General features: G+C 42.2%; 1 protein-coding gene across 2 annotated transcripts in view; it reads right to left on the minus strand.

Moving 5' to 3' along the window:
* The window catches only part of SLC16A9 (solute carrier family 16 member 9), a 36,511-nt gene extending 14,251 nt beyond the window's left edge, over positions 1-22,260 (minus strand). Inside the window, exons 1-5 of one of the 2 annotated variants that reach the window (XM_075934857.1) lie at positions 22,123-22,260; positions 16,009-16,343; positions 15,382-15,592; positions 5,452-5,595; positions 3,100-3,195 (exon numbers count right to left, since the gene is read on the minus strand). In XM_075934857.1, the coding sequence (XP_075790972.1) occupies positions 3,100-3,195; positions 5,452-5,595; positions 15,382-15,577 (436 nt within the window). In that variant the 5' untranslated portion in view covers positions 15,578-15,592; positions 16,009-16,343; positions 22,123-22,260. The remainder of the gene's footprint in view (positions 1-3,099; positions 3,196-5,451; positions 5,596-15,381; positions 15,593-16,008; positions 16,344-22,122) is intronic. The other variant, XM_075934858.1, reaches the window with a different exon arrangement.
* Positions 22,261-22,833: the final 573 nt, after the last annotated feature.

Raw genomic sequence — 22,833 nt, forward strand, 5'->3', positions numbered from 1 at the left:
TTCAAGTATTTAAAAGGGTGTCACAAGGAGGAGGGAGAAAAATTGTTCTCTGATGATAAGGACAAGAAGCAATGAGCTTATACTGCAGCAAGGGAAGTTTAGGTTGGACATTATGAAAAACTTCCTAATTGCCATGGCGGTTAAAGACTGAAATAAATTGCCTAGGGAGGTTGTGGAATCTCCATCACTGGAGATATTTAAGGGCAAGTTGGATAGACATCTATTTGGGATGGTCTAGACAGTGCTTGGTCCTGCCGTGAGGACTTGATGATCTCTGGAGGTCCCTTCCAGTTCTAGTGTTCTAGGATTCTATGAAATTGTTAAGTGGTTATATTAGGGAATCTCTAGGAAGAAATTAATGAAATTAGGCCGTCTGGCTTGCTGGAGATATATCACAGTGTAAAGCAGAGATGGTCAAAAGGGCCTCCGTGGGCTGAATCCGGCCCACCAAGCAGGTTGATCCGGTCTGTAGAGGCCCTGCTGCACCCCAGCCCCCAGGCCAATTTGGGCCTGGGGGTGGGGGAGCTATGCGAAGTTTCCTCCCCCCTGTGCTGCAAGGAGCGCACAGCACTTCAAAATGCCATATGCTCGTGCAGGGTAGGAACAAGGCGAGGGAAGCTTCATACAGCTCCCCCACTCCCAGGCCAATCAGGACTTGGGGACTGGGGCGTGCGTGACATCTCCTCCTGTCCTGCGAGTCGTGCGTGGTGCTTCAAAGCTCTGCGTGCTGGTCACAGGGTAGGAGGAAGCTACGCGCGCGCCCCCTCCCCCAGGCCAATCAGGACCTGGGGGCAGGCGAGCGTGTGACGTGCCCCATGCACTTTGAAGTGCCCTGTGCTCCTCGCAGGGCAGGGGTAGGGCAGGAGGAGGATTCGCATGCTTCCCCCACCCCTAGGCCAATCAGGGCCTGGGGGTGAGGGAGTGTGTGAAGCCTCTTCCTGCCCTCCCAGGGGCATGGGTGCCCAGTGGGAAGGGGGGACAAAGGGGCTGCCCCAACCCCAGACCAATTATGGTCTGGGGGTGGGGAAACCCAGAAGCATTCTGGTCCTGCCTCTTCTGGATTAGGCCCTGCCCCTTCCAGATTAGGCCCGGGGCCACTACACAAATTTTTCAAGTGGCCCTGGCCAAAAATTATTGCCCACCCCTAGTGTAAACCCAAGGAGTGGGGCCTTTTGAAGATACATTTTCTTTTTTGAATATGCTTTGTTGTGCAGGGGGTGGGCAATAACATGGTGTCGGTTCACCAGAATCAGCCCCTGGCAGACCCTCTGCTATATTTACCTCCACGGCCACATGTACCGGCGATTGCAGCTCCCGGTGGCCATAAATCATTGTTCCTGGACAATGGGAGCGGCAGGAAGTGGTGCAGATTAGGTTACTGCTACCTGCAGCTCCCCTTGGCTGGGAATGGCAATCTGCATGTAACCGGAGCTGTGATTGCTAGTACCGTGGCCATGCAGGTAAATATAGAGATGGGGGCCCACCAGGAGCAAACTCTGGCAGACTGAATCTGGCCTGCGAGCCGGTATTTGCTCACCCCTGTTGTAGTGCATACTTCAACATATCTCAAAACGTACGGGGAGTAATCACAGCAACAAGGATTAATAGGAGTTAAAATACCAATATGAATGAAGTGTAAAATGAATGGACTTAAAGGGCATTAACTTGAAATATAAGCAAAACCTAGCAAAACCTTAACTTTCCTTGGAATTTTTCTCTAAGGTTTTTCAGAAGGAACACAAGGTAGGGCCCAAAAGTGTTCTAGAGCTCAGCAGGACCACAGCCAACATTTACAAAAAAAACTACTGAGGTCAGTAGACCTGGAAGGTCGGCTTAAGGTATGTAACTTTGATGTACCTTAAGCTGAGCTTGACACTGTCTCCACAGCTGAAGTCGACAGGAGTGTTTTCTCCCACTGACTTCCCTTACTCCTCATGAATTGTGGAGTACTGGCACCAACCAAGGACACCCTCAGTTTCTGATTTTACAGGTCCTTACTAGACCCACTAGTTTGAACACCAGAAGGTCACTCTCCAACTCAGTAAGTCTAGATGTGGCCTAAGCAATTATTGTCTATACCCTAACTAAAGTAACCAAAATTACTATTTTATAATCAAATCTTCCAGCCAAATTCAGCCTTTGGTTTAAGTGAATGCAGCTCCATAATGTCAACTACTTATACAGTTCCAACTACTTATACAATGTTGAATGTGATTGTCTGAATAAAGTTAATAGAACATTTTCATGTGAATTTGCTATAACTATGGTGGAGAATGTCTACCAATTTCTAAATTTAGGACTTTTTTAAATCTACACAGCTTTGACATAAATAAGAACAATTTTTTATTAAACTTTTCCCACTGTGGTACAGATATAAAAATCCACAGAATTTTGTGTCTTCCACACATGAAATGGCCACCAAAAACAACCACGACTTTAACAAGTACCTATATAATGGGTCAGATCATGCTCTGCCACAGCAAGACACTCTAGGAATGAATATTTCTGTAGTGTCCCCCAGCATTGCACTGAGGTAGGACAGTGTGTGGACTTTATGCTGAAGGACTACACACCTGCTCCAGTTAAATAGGATTTCACATCATCACTCATAACTATGCTCTGGGTGGCCCATTCCCACAATGGCCTACTTAGTCAAACCCTTTTCAGTACAATTCTAGGGGACCAGAGGATGGATAGGACAGGGCTGTGAAGGAAGCTGAGCCCCACTTTCTTAAGGGATCCACACTCAAACGATCCCTTCCACGCACATATCTAGATAGCTTGATTTGGGCCTTTGATGTAAAGTTTTACATTTTTTCCTTCGTTGTCTTATTAAAAAGAGAAAAACAATGTTTAGAAAAATCTTCCATTTAAACTACAGCTTTGCTGACCCACTGAAAAGCAAGAGAGTTGTATTTTATTCTAAAGCATCATTTCTGTTATTTTGCACTACTATACAGACTGCTACTAAATATAAATATAAATCTTTTGATTGATCAAATTATGTCTTTGTTACAGATATTTGTCTAATCCTTCATTAATTAATAATACCATTTAGCATTTAACGGTTGTATGACATACAGTATTTTAAAAACTTACCTGTTGAAACCAAACCAAGTGCAAGGCCTCTACGTTTATCAAAATACTGACAGGTGATGGTTACCGTTGCAGTATATAATAAGCCACAGCCAAGCCCTAATAAATATAGGAAGTTTATTAACAAATAAGGCATCCTGTAAAATGTTATATAGTTTACCTTTTTAGAAACTTCAAGAACTTACTTGAACTTTGCTTGGCAACTTTCAGTTAAAAGATGCAGAACAGTATAATTAAGAAATACCGTTAAAAACTGAATGTGAAGATTCAACACATAAATACAGTCTTATGTCTACATCAGAGGTGGGCAATAAGATGGAGTTGGCTCACCAGGGTTAGCCCCTGGAGGGCTTCCACTACTTATTTACCTGCACCTCTTCAGGTACAGGTGCTTGCAGCACCCACTGGCCACAAATCACCATTCCTGGCTAATGGGAGCTGCGGGAAGTGGTGCAGACTGATAGTAGGGATGTAAAATCCTGTGTAATTGGTTAACCTATTAAATATATTGTTTAACTGGTTGACCGATTAAGGGGAGGCAAGTGGGGGGCTGCTCTGGTCCAGGCCTCCCCTACCCCCACCAGCCAGAGCAGTCCCCACCTGTGGCCCAGAGCAGCCCCATAATGGGTGAGGCTTACTGTTTACTGGTGTTTCTCAAAGTGGTCCGCAAAACCACGTTGAGAAACCTGCTAACTGGCCGCAACGGTGTGTTTACTTACCAGCTCTGCGGCCATGGAGTCTTGCAGCTCCCATTGGCTCCGGTTCACTATTTGCAGAGAAGAGGAGCCACAGCCACTTCCTGCAGCTCCTCTTGACTGCAAATGGCAAATCGGAGCCAATGGAACCACAAGGCTCCGTCACTGCGGAGCCAGTAAATAAACACACTGGAGCAGCCAGTTAGCAGGTTTCTCAGCGTGGTTTCGCAGACCACTCTGAGAAATACTAGTTTAAATCATTCACATCCCTATACAGGACACCACTTTTCAAAGCTCCCATAGGTCAGGAATGGTGATCTGCAGCCATATCTGCAGAAGTACAGGTAAACATAGCAGCAGGTTAACCCTCAGGAATTGCATCCGGCCTGTGGGCCAGTATTTGCCCACCACTGGTTTACATTCTTGTTTCCCTCAAGTTACCTTTATTGTTTGTTTTTCCTTACATCAGAAAAATTCACATGTATCTTTCTATGCAGGTTTTAAAATAAACCAAAAAACCACCACCATGCTTCTGAATTGTAAAAACTTACTTTCAAAGCACAAGCAATACCTTTTAAAAAAATACATCAATTTGTTTGTTCTAGGTCTCCAGTCCCAACAAATAAAGAGCATAATTGATCTATGATATGTTTTCTTAGTCTATATCACAACTACCTTAATGTTGTACATATATAGCCAGACTATCGTTTAAAAATGGCAGGAGTGACTTTAGACAAGTAAAAGGACACAAATAGGGAAATTTCAATGTTAATTTTCCTGTTTAAAGTCACATACTCTACCAATGACTACTGCTTTATTGTCTTCCTTCCAAATTGCTATGACTGATTTCACAAACTACTCAAATTGCTAATGTGTCCTGGGTAGTTTCAGATTACAATACTAATCCAATCATGATCAAATAGGAATGCGTCTCTCCTTTGTTTTACTCTATATCAAATTATTTCAAACAGATTGGCTGGTTGCAAGCTGGCTGGAATACAGCTGTTTCATGTAACTGTCACTTTGAATTCAATTAGATAAAAAAATGCAATGATTTCTGGTTTGTTAACTAAAATTAATAAAATAATTATTCCTTCTACTTAGGGTTGCTAGGTGTCCGGTATTGAACCGGAGAGTCCATTATTTTCGCCTCCTGTCCAGTAAAAAATTCAGAAAATACCGGACACCTAAAATGTCCGGTACTTTCTAATTTTTTCCCATTCAGGAGACGAATATCCTGGGTTGTCCAGCTTAATATGGAGGGAGCCTGCTCAACAAACTTTTTCCTGGCGTGGTTTTTTTTTTTTTGGTTGTTCGGTATTTTTTCTGAAACCATCTGGCAACCCTACTTCTACTATGTAATTCTTTAAAAGCTTTAAGTCTTATGAGTTTACAGTTTCACAGCTCTGGGAGAAAACTTCAAATAGTTCTCTAGGCCTTGATAACTAAGGTCTCCAGTCCCAACAACTACAACTGCAAATGTGCAACAGACCCCTAGGCCCACTCATAGCCCCAAAAGTAAGACCTGCATGTGTATTTGCCAAATCTGGTCCTTATTCTGAAAATAACAACCTTTATACAAATTCAACACTTAGTTTCAGAATGATTAAATTAGTCTAATATGAACAACAAATTAGTCTAATATAAACAAAGATCTTACCAACTACAATGCCATATGAAAAAACCAGAAAATAGATATTTGGTGCAAAACTGCTCAGCACCAGGCCACCAGCCACTATAAAGCCACTGAAGATTGTCACAGGTCTTGCTCCAAAAGAAGATACACATGCACTACAGATAGGACCTATAGGAACGGGGAAGAAGAGAATAAAGAAAATAACTTTTACATATCTATCCCAGTAAACAAGAATTCAAAGTTTTCTGTCACAGTAACATCTCTGGTGTAGTTCTTAAAAACTATTCAGAATCCTCAATGATACTATAGTCTTCAATACAGTACATCTTGGACTACTGTATAATGTCACAACACACTTGCATGTATTATGCAGTCTAAAGTTCCATTCACAGTCACAAATACTACAAGGAAAATGTTTTTAGAAAAGCCTAGTACTATAACATTTAAAAATTGCAAGATTTTTTTATTTTTGAAGTCATGTTGGTCCCAGCATATTAGAGAGTAATCTCTTTTAATAGAACAACTTTTGGTTGTGAAAGAGACAGAGTTCTTCTTCAGGTCCTAAAAAGCCTGTCTCTTTTACTGAACAGTGTCTGTTGGTAAAAGGTATTATTTCACCCACCTTGTCCCTTTATTATTAATTTTTCCTTACGTTCATGGCAACAGTGCCATCTGGTGCTTACAGAAAGAAAACATCTACTCTGTATTACCTTTCCCCCAAAATCTTTTGGGAAATGAAAGCTTGACTACAAATAGACTATTTTGATAGAGATAATTAAAAAAAATCTTTTCTGGTGTTTATTTTAAAACTGGCATGCTATGAGAGATTTAGCATCCACCATAGCTACCAAGGAAGCACTTTAGCTGAAACAGTGGTCATGAAAATCTGTATTAGAGGCAGAAGCATGGAGGTAGCAGCCAGCTTGCCAGGAGTGGGGCTGCAGGTTGGAGCCAATGCGCATCATGCTTAAAAACCGGCTCCCATGGAGCCGCAGCACAGGGAGGCAGACAGGTGCCAGCTGCAGGTGCGAGTAACCGCTGAAAAACCTCAGCAGTTACACGATTACCCACACTTCAACACCTCCATTTTCCACACTTCTCCCTCACCTTTTCGCAGAGGAGGAGGCTACTGAACAGAGCCTATATTTTTAAATGTGAGGCAGGGACTGGCACAATTCAGGGAAATTGCACCCTTCATTCCCCATTTTAGTCCAGCAAGAGCAGCCACTCTAGGCTCCTGGTTTCTCTACTTTCGTGGGTAGAGACTGTATCTCTCCCTAGCCAGGGTTTTTCCAGGCTGCAGTTCCCTGCTGAACTGAGTTCACCACCAAGCCAAACTGTGCTTGTCTTTCTCATCAGAGTCTACAACCAGGTTAATTGCCCACAGTTAAGTTACAGGACAGCTTTTAGTCAGCAAATTTATTCTTAAGATGTAAGCACAAGAGAAAACATAAAAATAATGAAAGAATCAACATGCATACTCATAAGTTTACCAGAGATCATCCCCAATTTCAGATGATTCTGTTTATTCACTGGGTCAGAAAGAAAGCCCCGACTCAATTTAAATACAGGCTATTTCACTTATCCTTTCACCTGTTGATTTTGGGAGGATCTATTTTGAACCAGTGTCTGTGAGTCTCATTAGATGAAAGGTGGGAAATACCATCCCATAGGACAGATCTAGTCTGCCAAGGTTAGGCACTGGTGGGCCCCCATTCCCCCATATTTACCTGTGCCTCCCCAAGTACAGGGGAATCACAGTTCCCATTGGCCAGGGATCACCATTCCCAGCCATTAGGAGCTGCGATCTCCCATACCTGTAGAGGTGCAGGTAAATATAGTGGCAGCAACCCACCAGGGGCTAATCCTGGTGAACCGCCACTGTATTATTGCCCACCCCTGCATTAGATGATACCTAGTCTCTGGAGGAATTACAACTTGAGTACATTTGCCTAATCATTCCCCACTGGTCTTAATTCCTGGAAGAATGGTATTCACACTCTATCACAGAATTACCTGCAATCCCCAGACAACAATGATACATAAACTCAATATTGTAGCCTCAACCAAAGATATTGTAAGAAGCTGCTTTCTCTCACTGAGGCTCTATACCCTTTCTGGTTAAAGCGTCACACAAACTCATAGTGTTACATATAACTTGTAACTAACAGTGGCTTTGAGCTGCAAAAATAAGGGCCCATGTCTAATCGTAATTCTAGAAGATGTCACTAATAGAGACTTCTCCTGAACTAGATGACATTTATCAAATTAGTCATGCTTATGTTAAGGTGAAACACGGAATTTCCAGAAGATGGGCATTCAGGCAAGGTGGGTAACAGAAGGAAAATAGCAATTGTGAACTGGTGTAGGTGGGAACAAACAACTGGGATGTAGGCAAGGGTTTTTGTGTAGTTATCAGCACAAGCACAAGCACAAGCACTTGTGGGAAGCAGGCCAGGATGGAGTACAGATTTGGCACCCGGAGCGGACTATAGGTAAAGTGCAAGGCAGATCACAGATAGCTTTAGGATTCTTCAAGATGATTTAAATGAGGGCTCTATCCAGGTAAGGGAGAAAGTGTTAGTGGAACAAACCAGGAGCTTGACTGTGGAGGCTGGTTATTCTGATTTTAAAAAGGGTGAGGAAGCTAGTGTGACGGAGTGAGGAGGTGGAATAAGCCCAAAGGGTCTCTGCTGGAGACCTCTGGACTGTGCCACTCCCATTCCATGAAGGGTTCAGTGAAGAGGTCCTCCAAGCAAGCTAGCAAGGCTGCACGGGAAGCAACCAATCACGGCCCAGAAGAGCCATATAAAAAGGAGTGGCAGAAGAGAGCAAGGGGAATGCCCAGCTGCCTGAAGGAACTGCAGCACAACAACAGCTAAATTAATTAATTAGTAAAATGGCAAATTAAAATTGGTGTTTTTAAAACCACAAGATTTAAAAATAAAATGCAAATGATTATGCCTGTGTCTTATATAAGAAGTTTTCCTATACCAAAAACATTAGGCAGTGGTAAAAATTCCACTGAGCAGAGCAATCTGTACTCCCTTCTTTCTCTATTTCTTGGCCAGTATCCTATGAACAAGAGAAACAGTGTTTCCTTGTTCCACTTTTTATGAAGATAATCTCCAAATTCCAGGATATTCTTCTTCCATAGCTTCCCACTATTGTTTGGTAGGCCAGCAGTAATTCAACAATTTACCAAGCAGAAGATCAGAGTTGAAGCAGTAAGCTTGGTTCTTTGTTCCCATGCCAGAAAAGTGGAAACATGCAGCCCTGTGAGAAGTGCTTCCACATACTACTCTCTTACAACCTGTTACCTTGTTTGAGCACAATCATGAACAGCTTTAATAGGGTCAAGAGGAGCCACATCAAACATGCCTCATTGAAAGATGTGTCATTCCAAACGAGGGTTGGTGATGAAGAGAGAAAACAATGATGGGGGAGGGGAGGAATAAAGACTATCGTTCCTCCCTCCCCACTTCCCCGAGGAAAAAGCATCTCATGGCTGCATTATCAACGCATTCTCTCACTACTTTGTAACAAAGAAATTTGGCATTCCAGTGATGGATCTATATACCACCAAAAGGAATGCCCGAATAGCTATTACAAAGGAAGCCCCACGCTGATCCTCTATCGGTAAATTGTTTCACTCTTAGGTTATGTCTACACTGCAATGCTATTTCACGATATTACTAGAGTATCCTGAAATAGCTATCCCACATCTCCACAGCAAGTGCATTTTTTTGGGCTCGCTATTCCAACTTCCCTGTAAACCTAATTCTACAAAGAATCATAGAATACTAGGACTGGAAGGGACCTCGAGAGGTCATCGAGTCCAGTACCCTGCCTCCAACAGTAAGGGACATTTCAGAATAGCGCTTTATTTCGAAATGCTATTTCAAATTAGCATCGAAATAAGATACACCATTTGCATAGCTCAAATAACGTATCTTATTTCAAGTTACAGTGCAGTGTAGAAAAACCCTTAGTAAAAGCAGAATCTCACACAAGGAGACATAATCTCTCCTTTATTCAGATTTCAAAGGGACATTAATTAATAGGGAGGTAACCGAGTGACAGATGATGTGGGAAAAACTGAAGTACCCAAAGCTCTTTTTTCCTGGCTTTCACAGACAAGGTCAGCTCCCAGACTACTGCACTAGGCAATGCAGTATGGGAAGATGGCAGGCAGCCCTCAGTGGAGAAAGAACAGTTTAAGAACTATTTAGTAAAGCTAGACATATACAAATCCATGGGTCTGGATTTAATGCATCCGAGGGTACTGAGGGAGTTGGCAAATGTCATTGAAGAGCCTTTGGCCATTATCTCTGAAAACTCGTGGACATCGGAAGAGGTCTCGGATGATTGGAAAAAGGCAAATGCAGTGCCCATCTATAAAAAAGGGAGGAAGAACAATCCAGGGAACTATAGACCGGTCAGCCTCACCTCAGTCCCTGGTAAAATCATGGAAGGGATCCTCAAGGAATCCATTTTGAGGCACTTGGAAGAGGGGAAAGTGATCAGAAATAGTTAACATCAAGGGCAAGTCTTGCCTGACCAATCGGATTAGCTTCTATGATGAGGTAACTGGCTTTGTGGACATGGGGAAGTCAGTGGATGTGATATACCTTGACTTCAGCAAAGCTTTTGAAACCGTCTCCCACAATATTCTTGCCAGCAAGTTAAGGAGGTATAGATTGGATAAATGGACTGTAAAGTAGATAGAAAACTGGCTAGACTGTCGAGCCCAATGGTTAGTGATCAATGGCTCGATGTCAGGCTGGCGGTCGGTTTGAAGTGTAGTGCCCCAAGGATCAGTTCTAGGGCTCATTTTGTTCAGCAACTTGATTAATGACCTGGACGAGGGGGTGGATTGCACCATCAGCAAGTTTGCGTATGACGCTAAGCTGGGGGCGAGGTAGATATGTTGGAGGGCAGGGATAGTGTCCACAGTGACCTAGACAAATTAGAGGATTGTGCCAAAAGAAATCTGATGAGGTTCAACAAGGACAAATGCAGAGTCCTGCACTTGGTATGGAAGAATCCCAAGCGTTGTTACAGGCTGGGGACCGAATGGGTAAGTAGCAGTTCAGCAGAAAAGAACCTGGGGATTATAGTGGATGAAAAGCTGGATATGAGTCAACAGTGTGCCCTTGTAGCCAAGAAAGCTAATGGCATATTAGGGTGCATTAGTAGGAGCACTGTCAGCAGATCTAGAGAAGTGATTATTCCCCTTTATTCTGCACTGGTGAGGCTGCATCTGGAATATTGCATCCAATTCTAGACCCCCCATTACAGAAAGAATGTGGACGCATTAGAGATGGTCCAGAGGAGGGAAACCAAAATGATTAGTGGTCTGGAGCACATGACCTATGAGGAGAGACTGAGGGATTTGGGCTTGTTTAGTCTGCAGAAGAGAAGAGCAAAGGATGATTTGGCAGCAGCCTTCAACTTCCTGAAGGGAGATTCCAAAAAGGACGGAGAGAGGCTGTTCTCAGTAGTGACAGATGGCAGAACAAGGAGCAATGGTCTCAAGTTACAGTGGGGGAGTTCTAGGTTGGACATTAGGAAAAACTATTTCCCTAGGAGGGTGGTGAAGTACCATCCCTAGAGGTTTTTAAGTCCTGGCTTCACAAAGCCTTGCTGGGATGATGTAGTTGGGGCTGGTCCTGCTTTGGGCAGGGTGCTGGACTCAGCGTCCTCCGGAAGTCTCTTCCTCTAGGATTCTATGATTAATAGCTCAGCACATCGCTCTCTCTCTCTCTCTCTCTCTCTCTCTGCCTCCAGCCCCAAGTTGACATTCAGTCTCAAAGGACACATACATTGGATTCTAACTTCATGGGATTTTGAACAAAGATTCTAATAGAAGCAAGATATTCTGCAGAAATAATTCAAATTATTTCCAGAAAGCTTATAGTCTTTATCTCAAAACCTTAATGCAGGAAAAGCAAGTGAAGCTAGTAGACAGACGTGAAATATTCTACAATGTTTTCAAGATGCTGTGGCTCTAAGTTTAAGAATAATTTCTTTAAATGTCCTTTTTCAGGTGTGCTCTTAATTCAGATGCTGAATCTTTTAATACTTCACATCCCCAAATTCTCACATTTCTAGGTGCAGTTAAACTAGGGGAAACTCCTGTATTAGCCATCTTTCTGGAATCGGATTTAAACTCTGTTCAGATGGGATTTCTTTTCCTATCTTTAGGGCCATGCATATAAAATATCTACTATCTGTCAATAAAATATGCTTTCTAGTAGCCATTATCTTGGATAGGAGAGTGCCAGACACAACAGCACTTTCCATGGAAGAATCATACAGTGGCTTTCCCCAAGATAAAATAATTGTCAGACAAACTCATTTCTTACGTAAAGTAATCTCCCAATGGTTCCTAAGTAGTAATTACTTCCTCACAGTTGCTAAACATTTGCAGGACAATCTTCAGCGTGAGCTTGATGTCAGAAGACTTACAAATATCTGACTCAATCGCTTTAGTCTTTCCAGCAAGATTATTAAGGACCTTAAATTGCCTACAGTTAAGGCAAAACACCTCATTAGAAAGCTACAAGGAAGACATATAGACCTCAAGCTCCATCTTTACAAGACACAACTACTGTAATTAGATCATTTGGCCACTGCGGACATATTCTATGCAAGGCAGAGGCTTCAGTCCAGAGGTTCCTAGACAGTTATTATTCTTTATAGACAATAGGATTTCGTTCTGCTTTGCAAACCATCAGTAAATCTGTCTCTTTACTTTTCCCCCTCAATTTGCTATTCCTTGCTTTTTATGATTTTAGCAAAAATGAGAATGGAAAAAAATCTATCTTTAATTACTATAGTCATTAATCTGGCCTGTCCAAATAACAAATACCTACCTGAATCTGTTTAATGAGCATGCAATGTAACCATGATATTTAGTCCTCTTAGGCAAAGGTTAAGCTATTTTTATTTCCAGTCAGATATCTACATAATAAGATGTTTCAAACTAACAGGTCTCCACACCTTTGAAAGAAAACTTCCAAATGCTTCCTCTTGGTCCCAAAAGCTCTTTCACATTGGAAAGCAACCTACTTGTGACTGATTAATAGATTTCATTTTTCAAAACCTGTTTGAAAAGATTCCGTTAATCTTAAAATGACAAAGCTTTGGGCATAATCGCTGATTCTGATCTCTGATGTCCATTTGTAGCTCCCACTGACTACTGTTGGAGTTGTATACAGGCAATATTGGGCCTTAACTCTGTATTCACTGAAAGGTGTCTTAAAAAATCATTGTAAAAAACTATGCAAAATTTAACCTAATGGAAGAGTTATGTACTCGATAGTTAAAACCACCAAGAGAATTCCACACGTTTACCTTGATTAAATATTTAAAGCAAATTTATAGTCTCTATTTCTCTTCCACATTTTTAAAAAAAATATTCTAATTGTCTCCTGTACTGCAGGATGTTGTGATGCCATCAACTATAAAGTGCTATAATGCAATATTGCACAGGCTCAGCTATTGGGTGATTTTGGGGAGAGAAGAAGGAACAGATGGTTGTTTTGAGGGAGGTGATGAAATTGGAGTTCAGTATATTGCATGGTTTGATTTTATTTTGGTGTCAATATCAAGTAGCTATAAAATTTAGAAATGATTTTAAAGGGAGAAGGAGTTTAGGAACATAATTAAAATTCTCACTTTTTAATAGACATTCACAATAACCTAAATGGCTAGAACTAGGGGAAAAAATTACTTTCCCATTGCTGAGATTAATATCAATAGAATTAAAGAGTAGTTTCCTTCTGTACTTAAGTCTTCTTTGTATCCTCTATAAAAATAAATCATGCAGAGAATTAACAATAGCTTTACTGAAAGGCTTGTGTGTCACATTTTAATAGAGAATATTTTATAACCCCTTTTTTTGATTGGTACACAATTTCTAATCTGAACATGAAAAGGTTGTGACTAAACTAGGTTGTGATGCCACAAAAAGACACCCTTTATTTTAAACCATATTGACATAAGACACCTTACTTATAAGGAATCTGGTGGCATTTTAAAGACTAACAAATTTATTGGGGTATTAGAGCATAAACTACAACTCACTTCTTCAGATGAAGCGGGGAAGGGGACATAGACATGGGACTGTGACATCAGTGCTAACTAAATCAGAATGGATATAACTCATCTCTAACAGTGGTGAGAAGTGGGAAAACTTGAATAGGAAGTTATCTATTGTAATGCGAGAACCGCTCCATATGTTTATTTAGACCTTTGTTGAGGCTGTCAAATTTCCATATGAATTCTAGATCAGCAGTTTCTCTCTGCAATCTGTTTTTGAAGTTTTTCTGTCTGAGATATTGCCAAGATTATATCTGAGATAGAACAAGTGGGAAACTAAACTTATCTGACATTCGTACCAAAAAAGAAGTCCAAAGAAAGTCCAAAGTGCAACTCGATTTCTAGTTCACCTCTTTATGAGTCTCATGTAATCTGAGCAGCCTTGTACTCTTTCCTAAGAGAAGGAGTTAAAACTCACTATAATCAGCAGGTCTGACATTTAGATTTTTGAAAACACTGAACCGATGAGAGAGAATACATAGATAAGTATTTTTAAAGAACACTGTTTCCAGTGCCAGTCTGAAAAGTGCACATTTGAGGACACATTCTTGCTTCAGCACATTGGTGTACTATAATCTCCTGGCCATCAATGGAGCTACACCAGATTTACACCACCATAAATAAGAGAACTTAGCTCTCATTTTCTATATCAGTGGGGAAGTCCTCAGATATTATTGTGCTCTAAAACACCAAAAACTATATGAAAATAGTAACAGAGAAATGTATCAGTAGCCCAAGTGATATGCTCTCAGGATATGGTATACTGGGGTTTAAATCCCTATGTACCAGATGTGGAACAGAGATTCAAATCTAGCTCTTCTCGCACCTTCATGAGTGCCTCGTCACTGTACTATAGAATCACTTTCAAGTTCTCTCTGGTCCCAAGAATACTAATTATCATATGAAGTGGAACAGCTTTAACACCAGTAGAGGATGTGCAAGAGACAGATCAAAGACCTGGTTCAATTCCCACCTTCACATTAGTGAAGAAATTTGAACTAGGTCTCCCATATTCTGCGAGTGCTCTGCCCAGAGGACGCTTGGGTCAATAAGAGGATGGAGAAATGGTATCACTGCAAAGCATACAAAGGACATTAAACACAAGCCAGTCCCTCACTTCAGAAGAGGACTGGATAGTGAAAACTAGCAATGTTGCACAGTTCTATAATCTGTGTTCTGTATTAAAGTCATACACTGTTATTTCATCTATAGGCATGCCAGAAAATAATCACCGAAGATCCATCTGATCCTCTTGGAATTATGCACACATTCAAGAAAAGCTCCCCATTACTGCCTTTTCTGACTTTAGTGGGAGTTTCTCCTTGAGTAAAAGTGGAACTGAACTATTCACTTCCTTTAATAATTTAATTTCTCAAGCTTGAAAAATTACAAACTAGTCCCTTAACTGATCTCTCCTTTTGATCCAACAAATCATTGCCAGGATAATGGTTGTGTTCTGCTTTCAGCAAAAGGACACATTTATGCGCCTCACAAACTCTTATTTTTATTCGCAGTATAAGAATTCACAGAAGCAATTTTTCTCAGCTATTTTTAATTTACTAAACTAAGTTATTTTGTGTTTATCCTTAGGATAACTTTATTAGTGGCAAGCTTTTTGTTAGACTGACATTGTAAGATTTTTGCATTTTTTTTTTTAGTGTACAACAATGTTGCTACGAATATGCCATTAACCAGCTTGGATTAAAACAAAATACAGTATGGAAATCCTTTGTAGAATCCATTCTTAAATTCATCATTTAGTGCATTTTAAAAGTATTAATAGCTGTTAAATCTATATAAAATGTGAAAAGCATGTAATTTATAAACACATATTGCTTCTAGACTTACTGGCAAGCAATCCGACTCCACTTGCAAGGGATCCAACCCAAGCAGTCTTTCCTTTTCCTTCTCCAAAAGTATCCAACCATTCCAGATACAAGACTCCAACTGCTAATGGAGACCCGTAACAGAAGAACTGAGTAAAGAAGGAAACAAGGACAATCACCCAGCCCCATCCACCATCTGGTGATTTCAGCAATACCATTTTTTAGTGTTGGTTCTGTACAAAGCAGAGAACAAAACATAACATTGAAAATATGAATTAGTCTACACTTGCTTACATTTGTTGTTGGGGTTTTTTTTTGTACACAGAGCTGAACTTGTCAAATTAACCAAGCAAAAAATCCATACAGCAGAAGGGTTCTTCGACAGTAACCAAGCAACCCTGCTTGGAAGGAACAAATATGATACTTCAAACGTCACTCGCCTTTCTTGTAAAACATGCACAAGATCTAACAAGACCTGAAATGTCAGTGGTAAGCCATACATATATACACTTATACCACTTAACTCTTCTTTGTATTCACCCAGATAGATGTGCTTTAATTACCATGAGGCCAATTGTAGAGGGCTCAGAAGGAGGGAAAATTTAATCAAAAATAAAACTGCTTTAGACTATACAACTCCTAAACTCACCTTGGCTTCTACCCAACCATCAGCTCAAAGTGCATGAAGGGTTTCCAAGTTTTGCAGGAGTCGCCTAACTCTGGTAGATCCTGCAGTCATTCTGGCTTCCTAGTCAGTTTCCTTGAGTTATTCAATTTCTCTCTTTATTTCTGCATCATTTCTAGATTTCTCTCCCTGCTGTTTGTTTAAAGTACACAGTAGCTGCTGAAGCATTTGTAGAGTGTGGATCAGACCCTCTGTTTCAGCAGATATACTAAGCAGATCTGCAGAGCATCAGTTTAAGAGTCAAAGTATAGCTTCTATGAGAGTAGTGACATACTAGGGAGACAAATCATGGAGCCTGGCTGAAAAGCAAAAAAGACCACACAAAATAAAGTTCCAGAGCAGAAGTAATCAGCCTTTTTCTTTCTGATCCCCTCCCAACAACATGCTGGAAAAAAAACCCACCTCCATGGCCCACCGCTGTCACAATACCTGGTGTTCTGAATATAGATATATATATTTTAAAAAAAATCTATGCTGGTATTGGGGGTAGCAAGCAGGGCAACAGCCTGGGTTCCCACAAAATTACATTGCTCAGGTTTCACCTTCAATCCAGGTGGTAGGGCTCTGGTACCCAGGCTTTAGCCCCATGTAGAAATCCTGGGTCCCAGCAAGTCTAATGATGGCCCTGCTGAGTGGTCCCCTGGTTAAGAACCATTGCTTCAGATGGTGCCTAGCTGCCTATCTTCTGCAGATGTTAGGACTCTGTTAGGAGTATGTCTGCACTAGCTCGTTAATTCAAGGTAGGTAGGAAAATCAGGCAACCGGAGTTGCAAATGAAGCCCGGGATTTAAATATCCCAGGCTTTATTTGCATGTTCCCGTCTGGCCGCCACTTTTAATTCCCCTTAATTCGAACGAACTGCCCGCAACTACACACGGCAGTTTAAAGTTAATCCAAACTAAGTCCTTAGTTTGGATTAACTGTTACATATCATTCCATGAGAAGTAACAGTTAATCCAAACTAAGGACTTAGTTTGGATTAACTTTAAACTGCCGTGTGTAGCTGCGGGCAGTTCGTTTAAACTAAGGGGATTTAAAAATGGCAGCCGGATGGGAACATGCAAATAAAGCCTGGGATATTTAAATCCCGGGCTTCATTTGCAACTCCGGTTGCCTGATTTGCGTACCTAGCTCAAATTGACGAGCTAGTGTAGACATACCCAAGGCTATTCTGTTCACTGTCTCCATAGGTAGAAAAGCTTTTTTTTTTAAATGTGTGTAATAAACACAAAGAAATTCATAGATAAAAAACTTTGCTAAAATGGAGTTCATGTTAAGACTATATCTTGGTAATTTAAGCACAAAAACAACATTGCAAGAACACTACAATAATCAAAAACCTATTAGAAACTTGACAACAAAAAAACCCCAATCACTAAAAAATATGAAAACACATAGTTAAAGCACTTAAACTACTGTATCTTAAACTTAACATTTAGAGGAACTGATGGCAATTTTCCATTATGTAGTAATATTGACTTAGTAATCATAAATTGTAATAGCCATAGCGGAGACACAAAGGATATTTCAAGAAGCTTTATGAAAGCCATAGACCACTGCTTTGACATTTTAAACTTTGGAGCTAAGACCAAGTTAGCAAAGGTTTAAAGTGTAATAATGAAAATGTGCACAACAGAGAATTGTTTTGCAATTCTCACCTCTAAATTCACATATACATACGTATCTATAAATAAAAATGAATTGGACTTAAAGTGCATATGTTAGATTCCTATAAATGGAACACAGCATCTGAAATCAAGAGATGGGAATGATTAGGGGGCTGGAGCACATGATCTATGAGAAGCGGCTGAAGGATTTGGGCTTATTTAGTCTGCAGAAGAGAAGAGTGAGGGGGGGATTTGATAGCAGCCTTCAACTTCCTGAAGGGAGGTTCCAAAGAGGATGGGGAGAGGCTGTTCTCAGTAGTGACAGATGGCAGAACAAGGAGCAATGGTCTCAAGTTACAGTAGGAAATATTACAAAAAACTATTTCACTAGAAGGGTGGCGAAGCACTGGAATGGGTTACCTAGGGAGGTGGTGGAATCTCCATCCCTCGAGGTTTTTAAGTCTCGGCTTGACAAAGCCCTAGCTGGGTTGATTTAGTTGGGGTTGGTCCTGCTTGGGCAGGGGGCTGGACTTGATGACCTTCTGTGGTCTCTGCCACCCCTAGGATTCTATGATTCTATGAATGACTATCTTCAATTTACTATGTATCTAGCTACAAATGTGTAAAGTACATTATTTTCTGACAGCAGATAGCTGTATAGGAAGCAGAGGTCAGCAAACAGGAGAACGATTAGAACTAAGTCATTCCATATTTTTAGGGCATTGGTATGGAGTTAAGACAACACGAGTATTTTAGTTGTGAATGGTCATGCTTTCAAATGGTAGAAGTTTCTCTTATGTCTTATTGTACTTATTCCTTAATTACAACATTTTTGTAGCTTTTTATTCTAAAGTTACTCGCATGCACTTTCTACATTTAGTCTAATTTTTATATTTAACTTTTCCCTATTCTCCCTCAATATCTTTGCTATACTACTGAAAAAATGAGTGCAGGATTTTTCGAAAAAGGGTTTTATTTTCAATCGATCTCCATCTAAACAGCCGTTTTTCTTTCGAAAAGCCCCATTTCAAAAAAAACCATGGCTGCGATTATGCAAATGAAGCACGGGAAATTTAAATCCTGGCTTCATTTGCAATTTCAAAGTGTCTAATTTACATCCCTTTTTCAAGAAAAGAGATGTAGTTTAGACACAGCCTAAAGCTGAATAAAGGGGAATAATGACATCTCTGGATCTGCTGGCAATGCTCCTCCTAATGCACCCTAATATGCCATTAGCCTTCTTGGCTACAAGGGCACACTTTTGACACATATCCAGCTTCTCATCCACTCTAATCCCCAGGTCCTTTTCTGCAGAACTGCTACTTAGCCATTCGGCCCCCAGCTTGTAACAATGCTTGGGATTCTTCCATCCCAAGTGCAGGACTCTACACTTGTTCTTGTTGAATCTCATCAGATTTCTTTTGGCCCCATCCTCTAATCTGTCCAGGTCACTCTGGACCCTACCCCTGTCCTCCAGCGTATCTACGGGTATGTCTACACTAGCTCATTAGTTCGAGCTAGATAGGGTAATTAGGGCAAGCGGAGTTACAAATGAAGCCCGGGATTTAAATATCCCGGGCTTTATTTGCACGTTCCTGGGCGCCACCATTTTTAAATCCCCCTTAGTCCAAACTCTGTGCCCGCGGCTACATGAGGCACGGAGTAGGTAGTTCGAATTTAAGATCCTAATTCGAACTACCGTTACTCCTCATTCCACGAGGAGTAATGGTAGTTCGAATTAGGATCTTTAATTTGAACTACCTACTCAGTGCCGCATGTAGCCACGAGGAGTAATGGTAGTTCGAATTAGGATCTTTAAGACCCTGAACTCCACGTGGCGCTGCCACTTTGGAAGGCCACAGCAGTATATCAAACGGGCAGTGATGCACAGCTGATCCTGAGCTCTATGCAGCGCTGGGCTCTATGCTCCCATAGCGTTTCAAAGGGGCAGCTCCACACAGAACCCAGGGGCAGCTCCATGCGGTACTGGCCCTTTGAAACACCGTACCATGCTCTGTGTCACTGCTGCTTTGAAGTACTGCCTCTTTCCCCTGATAGAGGCAGCAAGGGGACGGGGAAAGCAACTAGTCGACTAATCCTTAATTCTTTGATTCAAGAACATGAATTTTTTGTCACTATTTTTTCTATAAAGTTTTTGTACTCTGATTACAGTATAACAGTTTCATTGCACAAACTAAACCCATATGAAGTCGCATCAACGTGTACTTAGATGAACTAACTTCAAATGCATCAGTCTTAAGTATAGCCAATTATATGGTTTTCAAATTCTAGTCAGTCTATACACAAAAAAGGTTAAAATAATTAGTAGCCACAAACAGGATACTATTAAAATAATTTTTGAAACCATAAGTATTAAGAATGGCCCCCAAACTTCTTGAATAATAGATGTCGGTTACAAAGGTCAAAAGCAGACAGCCTTATGTGTCAGAATTTATATCAACTCCTTCTGTTGTCTGTCTTCTCAACAAGTACCTAGGTTTCTGAGAGGTCCCTTTTCTATGAATTGATGCAGTGTTTTATAGCCATCAATTCTCATGGTCTCTCTCCCAGTACAAATCTTCCTCTTTGCTAATATTACACAGAGACACATCTAGAGATCAATGCTAAGCAGACCTCCTCTCAGATTAATTCCAAGATTTTTCTTGTCTGTTAGGGAATTTTGTTCAGTTCATCCCATTCATGGATAAACAGAAATTAGACACTCCACGCGCTCTTGGTTCCCCTACATAGAGTGTTTAAAGATACTGAAATTAACAGTGGTAGAAATGTAGCCGTGTTAGTCTGGTGCAGCTGAAACAAAAAACAGGACTGTGTAGCACTTTAAAGACTAACAAGATGGTTTAACAGGTGATGAGCTTTCGTGGGCCAGACCCACTTCCTCAGATCAAATAGTGGAAGAAAATTGTCACAACCACATATACCAAAGGATACAAATAAAAAAAATGAACACATATGAAAAGGACAAATCAAATTTCAGAACAGAAGGGGGATGGAGGGGGGAAGAGGGGAGGTAAATATCTGTGAGCTAATGATATTAGAGGTGATAATTGGGGAAGCTATCTTTGTAATGGGTAAGATAATTAGCATCTTTATTCAAATTTGAGTGTAAAGTGTCAAATTTAAGCATGAATGACAGTTCAGAGGATTCTCTTTGAAGTGAAGTCTTAAAAGGTCTTTGAAGCAGGATGCAGGTAATCAAGTCGTTGAGACAATGTCCTTTCTGGTTGAAATGACAAGAAACTGTTTTTTCTTTGTGATCCTGTCTGATATCTGTTTTGTGGGCATTGATCCTTTGGTGAAGTGTGTGAGACGTTTGTCCAATGTACATAGCAGACGGACACTTTTGGCATATGATTGCATAAATTATATTTCTGGATGCGCAGGAATATGTGTTCTTGATCTTATAACTCACTTGGTTGGGTCCACTAATGGTATCAGCAGAGTGACTATGTGGACAAAGCTGGCAACGGGGTTTGTTGCAAGGGAAGGTACCAGGGTTGGAATTAACAGGACTCTTTGCTGCACAAGTTTTATAAAACACAATGCTTCCAATTTTAAACTATTACTATCCAATCAAAAGCAACTGTGAAATTGATAAAACACATTATTACTCCAAATCTAACACTAGCAGAAATTCTTTATCACACTGAGATATACTGAGCAGTATTATGTTAGCACATAATAAAAACACCATGCTATCTGGTACCTGTATGTGCTGCCTAGTGATAGGAAATGAGACACAATGATACTCTACATTTTATAGCTTCTTGCATTATAAGACATGATGCTTCAGAAACTTTCATGAAGCCTCATAATACCCTATGGCAGGGAAAAATTTAAAATGTACTTTTAGTACGAATTATGGACCTCTCCATTGCGGTAGGGCCTGGACCTGGGCTGACCTTTACGAACGACATTATAGAACACATTGGAAATACCAGTCCTGTAAGTGGGACCAACTGAGGCACCGCGCTAGGAAATGCTTTACCGCGATCAATCAGCAAGTTAGTGGCAGAACCTGCAAGAGAATCCAGGTGCCCTGGATCTGTTCCCTCTTCTATCCCCGACTGCGGTCCCTGTGTCTGGCGCGTCCCGGCACACACGTCCTGGGCGCACGGCGCCGAGCCAGGGGAAGGAGTTCGATCCCCGGCAGGTGCGAAGCCAGACGCCTCGCACTTGCTTCTGACCCAGACCCAGCGCCCACGGCCGAGAGCGCTGACCCCGCCCCGCGGCGAGCCGCGGCCAGTCCACCGCAGTGGCTGAGCCGGCCCGGCGACCGCCTTCGGCAGCCCTGGAGAGTTCCCAGGGAGCAGAAGCCGCAGGGCCAGGGCATCAGCGTGCCCGGCCGGGGAGGGCAGCGCTGCCGCGGGGGAGCCGCGGAGCCCCCTGGCCCTGCGGGGTGCCCAGGAGCGCCCCCGCCGCACCTCGGCTCGGCAGCCCCGCGTGTTACCTGCGATCCCGCTGACGCAGACGGCAGCGCACTGGGGACGCGGCCCCGCGCTGGCTGCTGAGAACTCGCCGCCGCCGATTTATGACCCGGACCGGTCCCAACCGGCTGGGACCTAGGAGGCCGGCGGGCGGGGCGCTGTAGCCGCCGCCCGCCCCGAGATACGGCGGGCGGGAGAGCCCTGTGAGCGCCTCCCCCTCCCCCTCCCCTGTGTCTCTTGGCCCGCAGCCCGCCCGGCGCTCGGAGCCCCTCGCTCCTTCCCCGCGAGCCTCACCGGGGAGAAGCGGCCCCGAAGGAACGTGCCCTGCAGAGACGCGCCAGGCCGAGTTGTTCCGACACGCAGCCGCCGCCGCGTATCTCTCAGCTTCTGGCTACCTGAACTATCCCCATGTTAGCGCAGCTTCCTTTAGGTACAGCTACGCCCACCCCAACCAAGTCATTGCCTCGCACCCTGGGACCTAGCCCCGGGGCCTCCTCCAGCTCTCTTCTCCACAGGCCTCTCCTCACTGCCTTCACACTTCTTTCCACTTCCCAGACAGGCCACAGCTACAGTCTCCAAGAAACAGTTTCTTGTAGCCCTGCCTATGAATGTGTGTTCCGGGACTTCGCTGCACTTCTGAGGCCCTGTCAAGAGTTGGGAATTTTCTCAAAATTTGTCAGAGCTACTGTCCATCTCCACTGATACTACCATTTACTAGCTGCTACCCTCTTTTA

This window comes from Pelodiscus sinensis, chromosome 8 (assembly GCF_049634645.1).
Source record: "Pelodiscus sinensis isolate JC-2024 chromosome 8, ASM4963464v1, whole genome shotgun sequence".
In the NCBI taxonomy this organism is placed as follows: Eukaryota; Metazoa; Chordata; order Testudines; family Trionychidae; genus Pelodiscus; species Pelodiscus sinensis.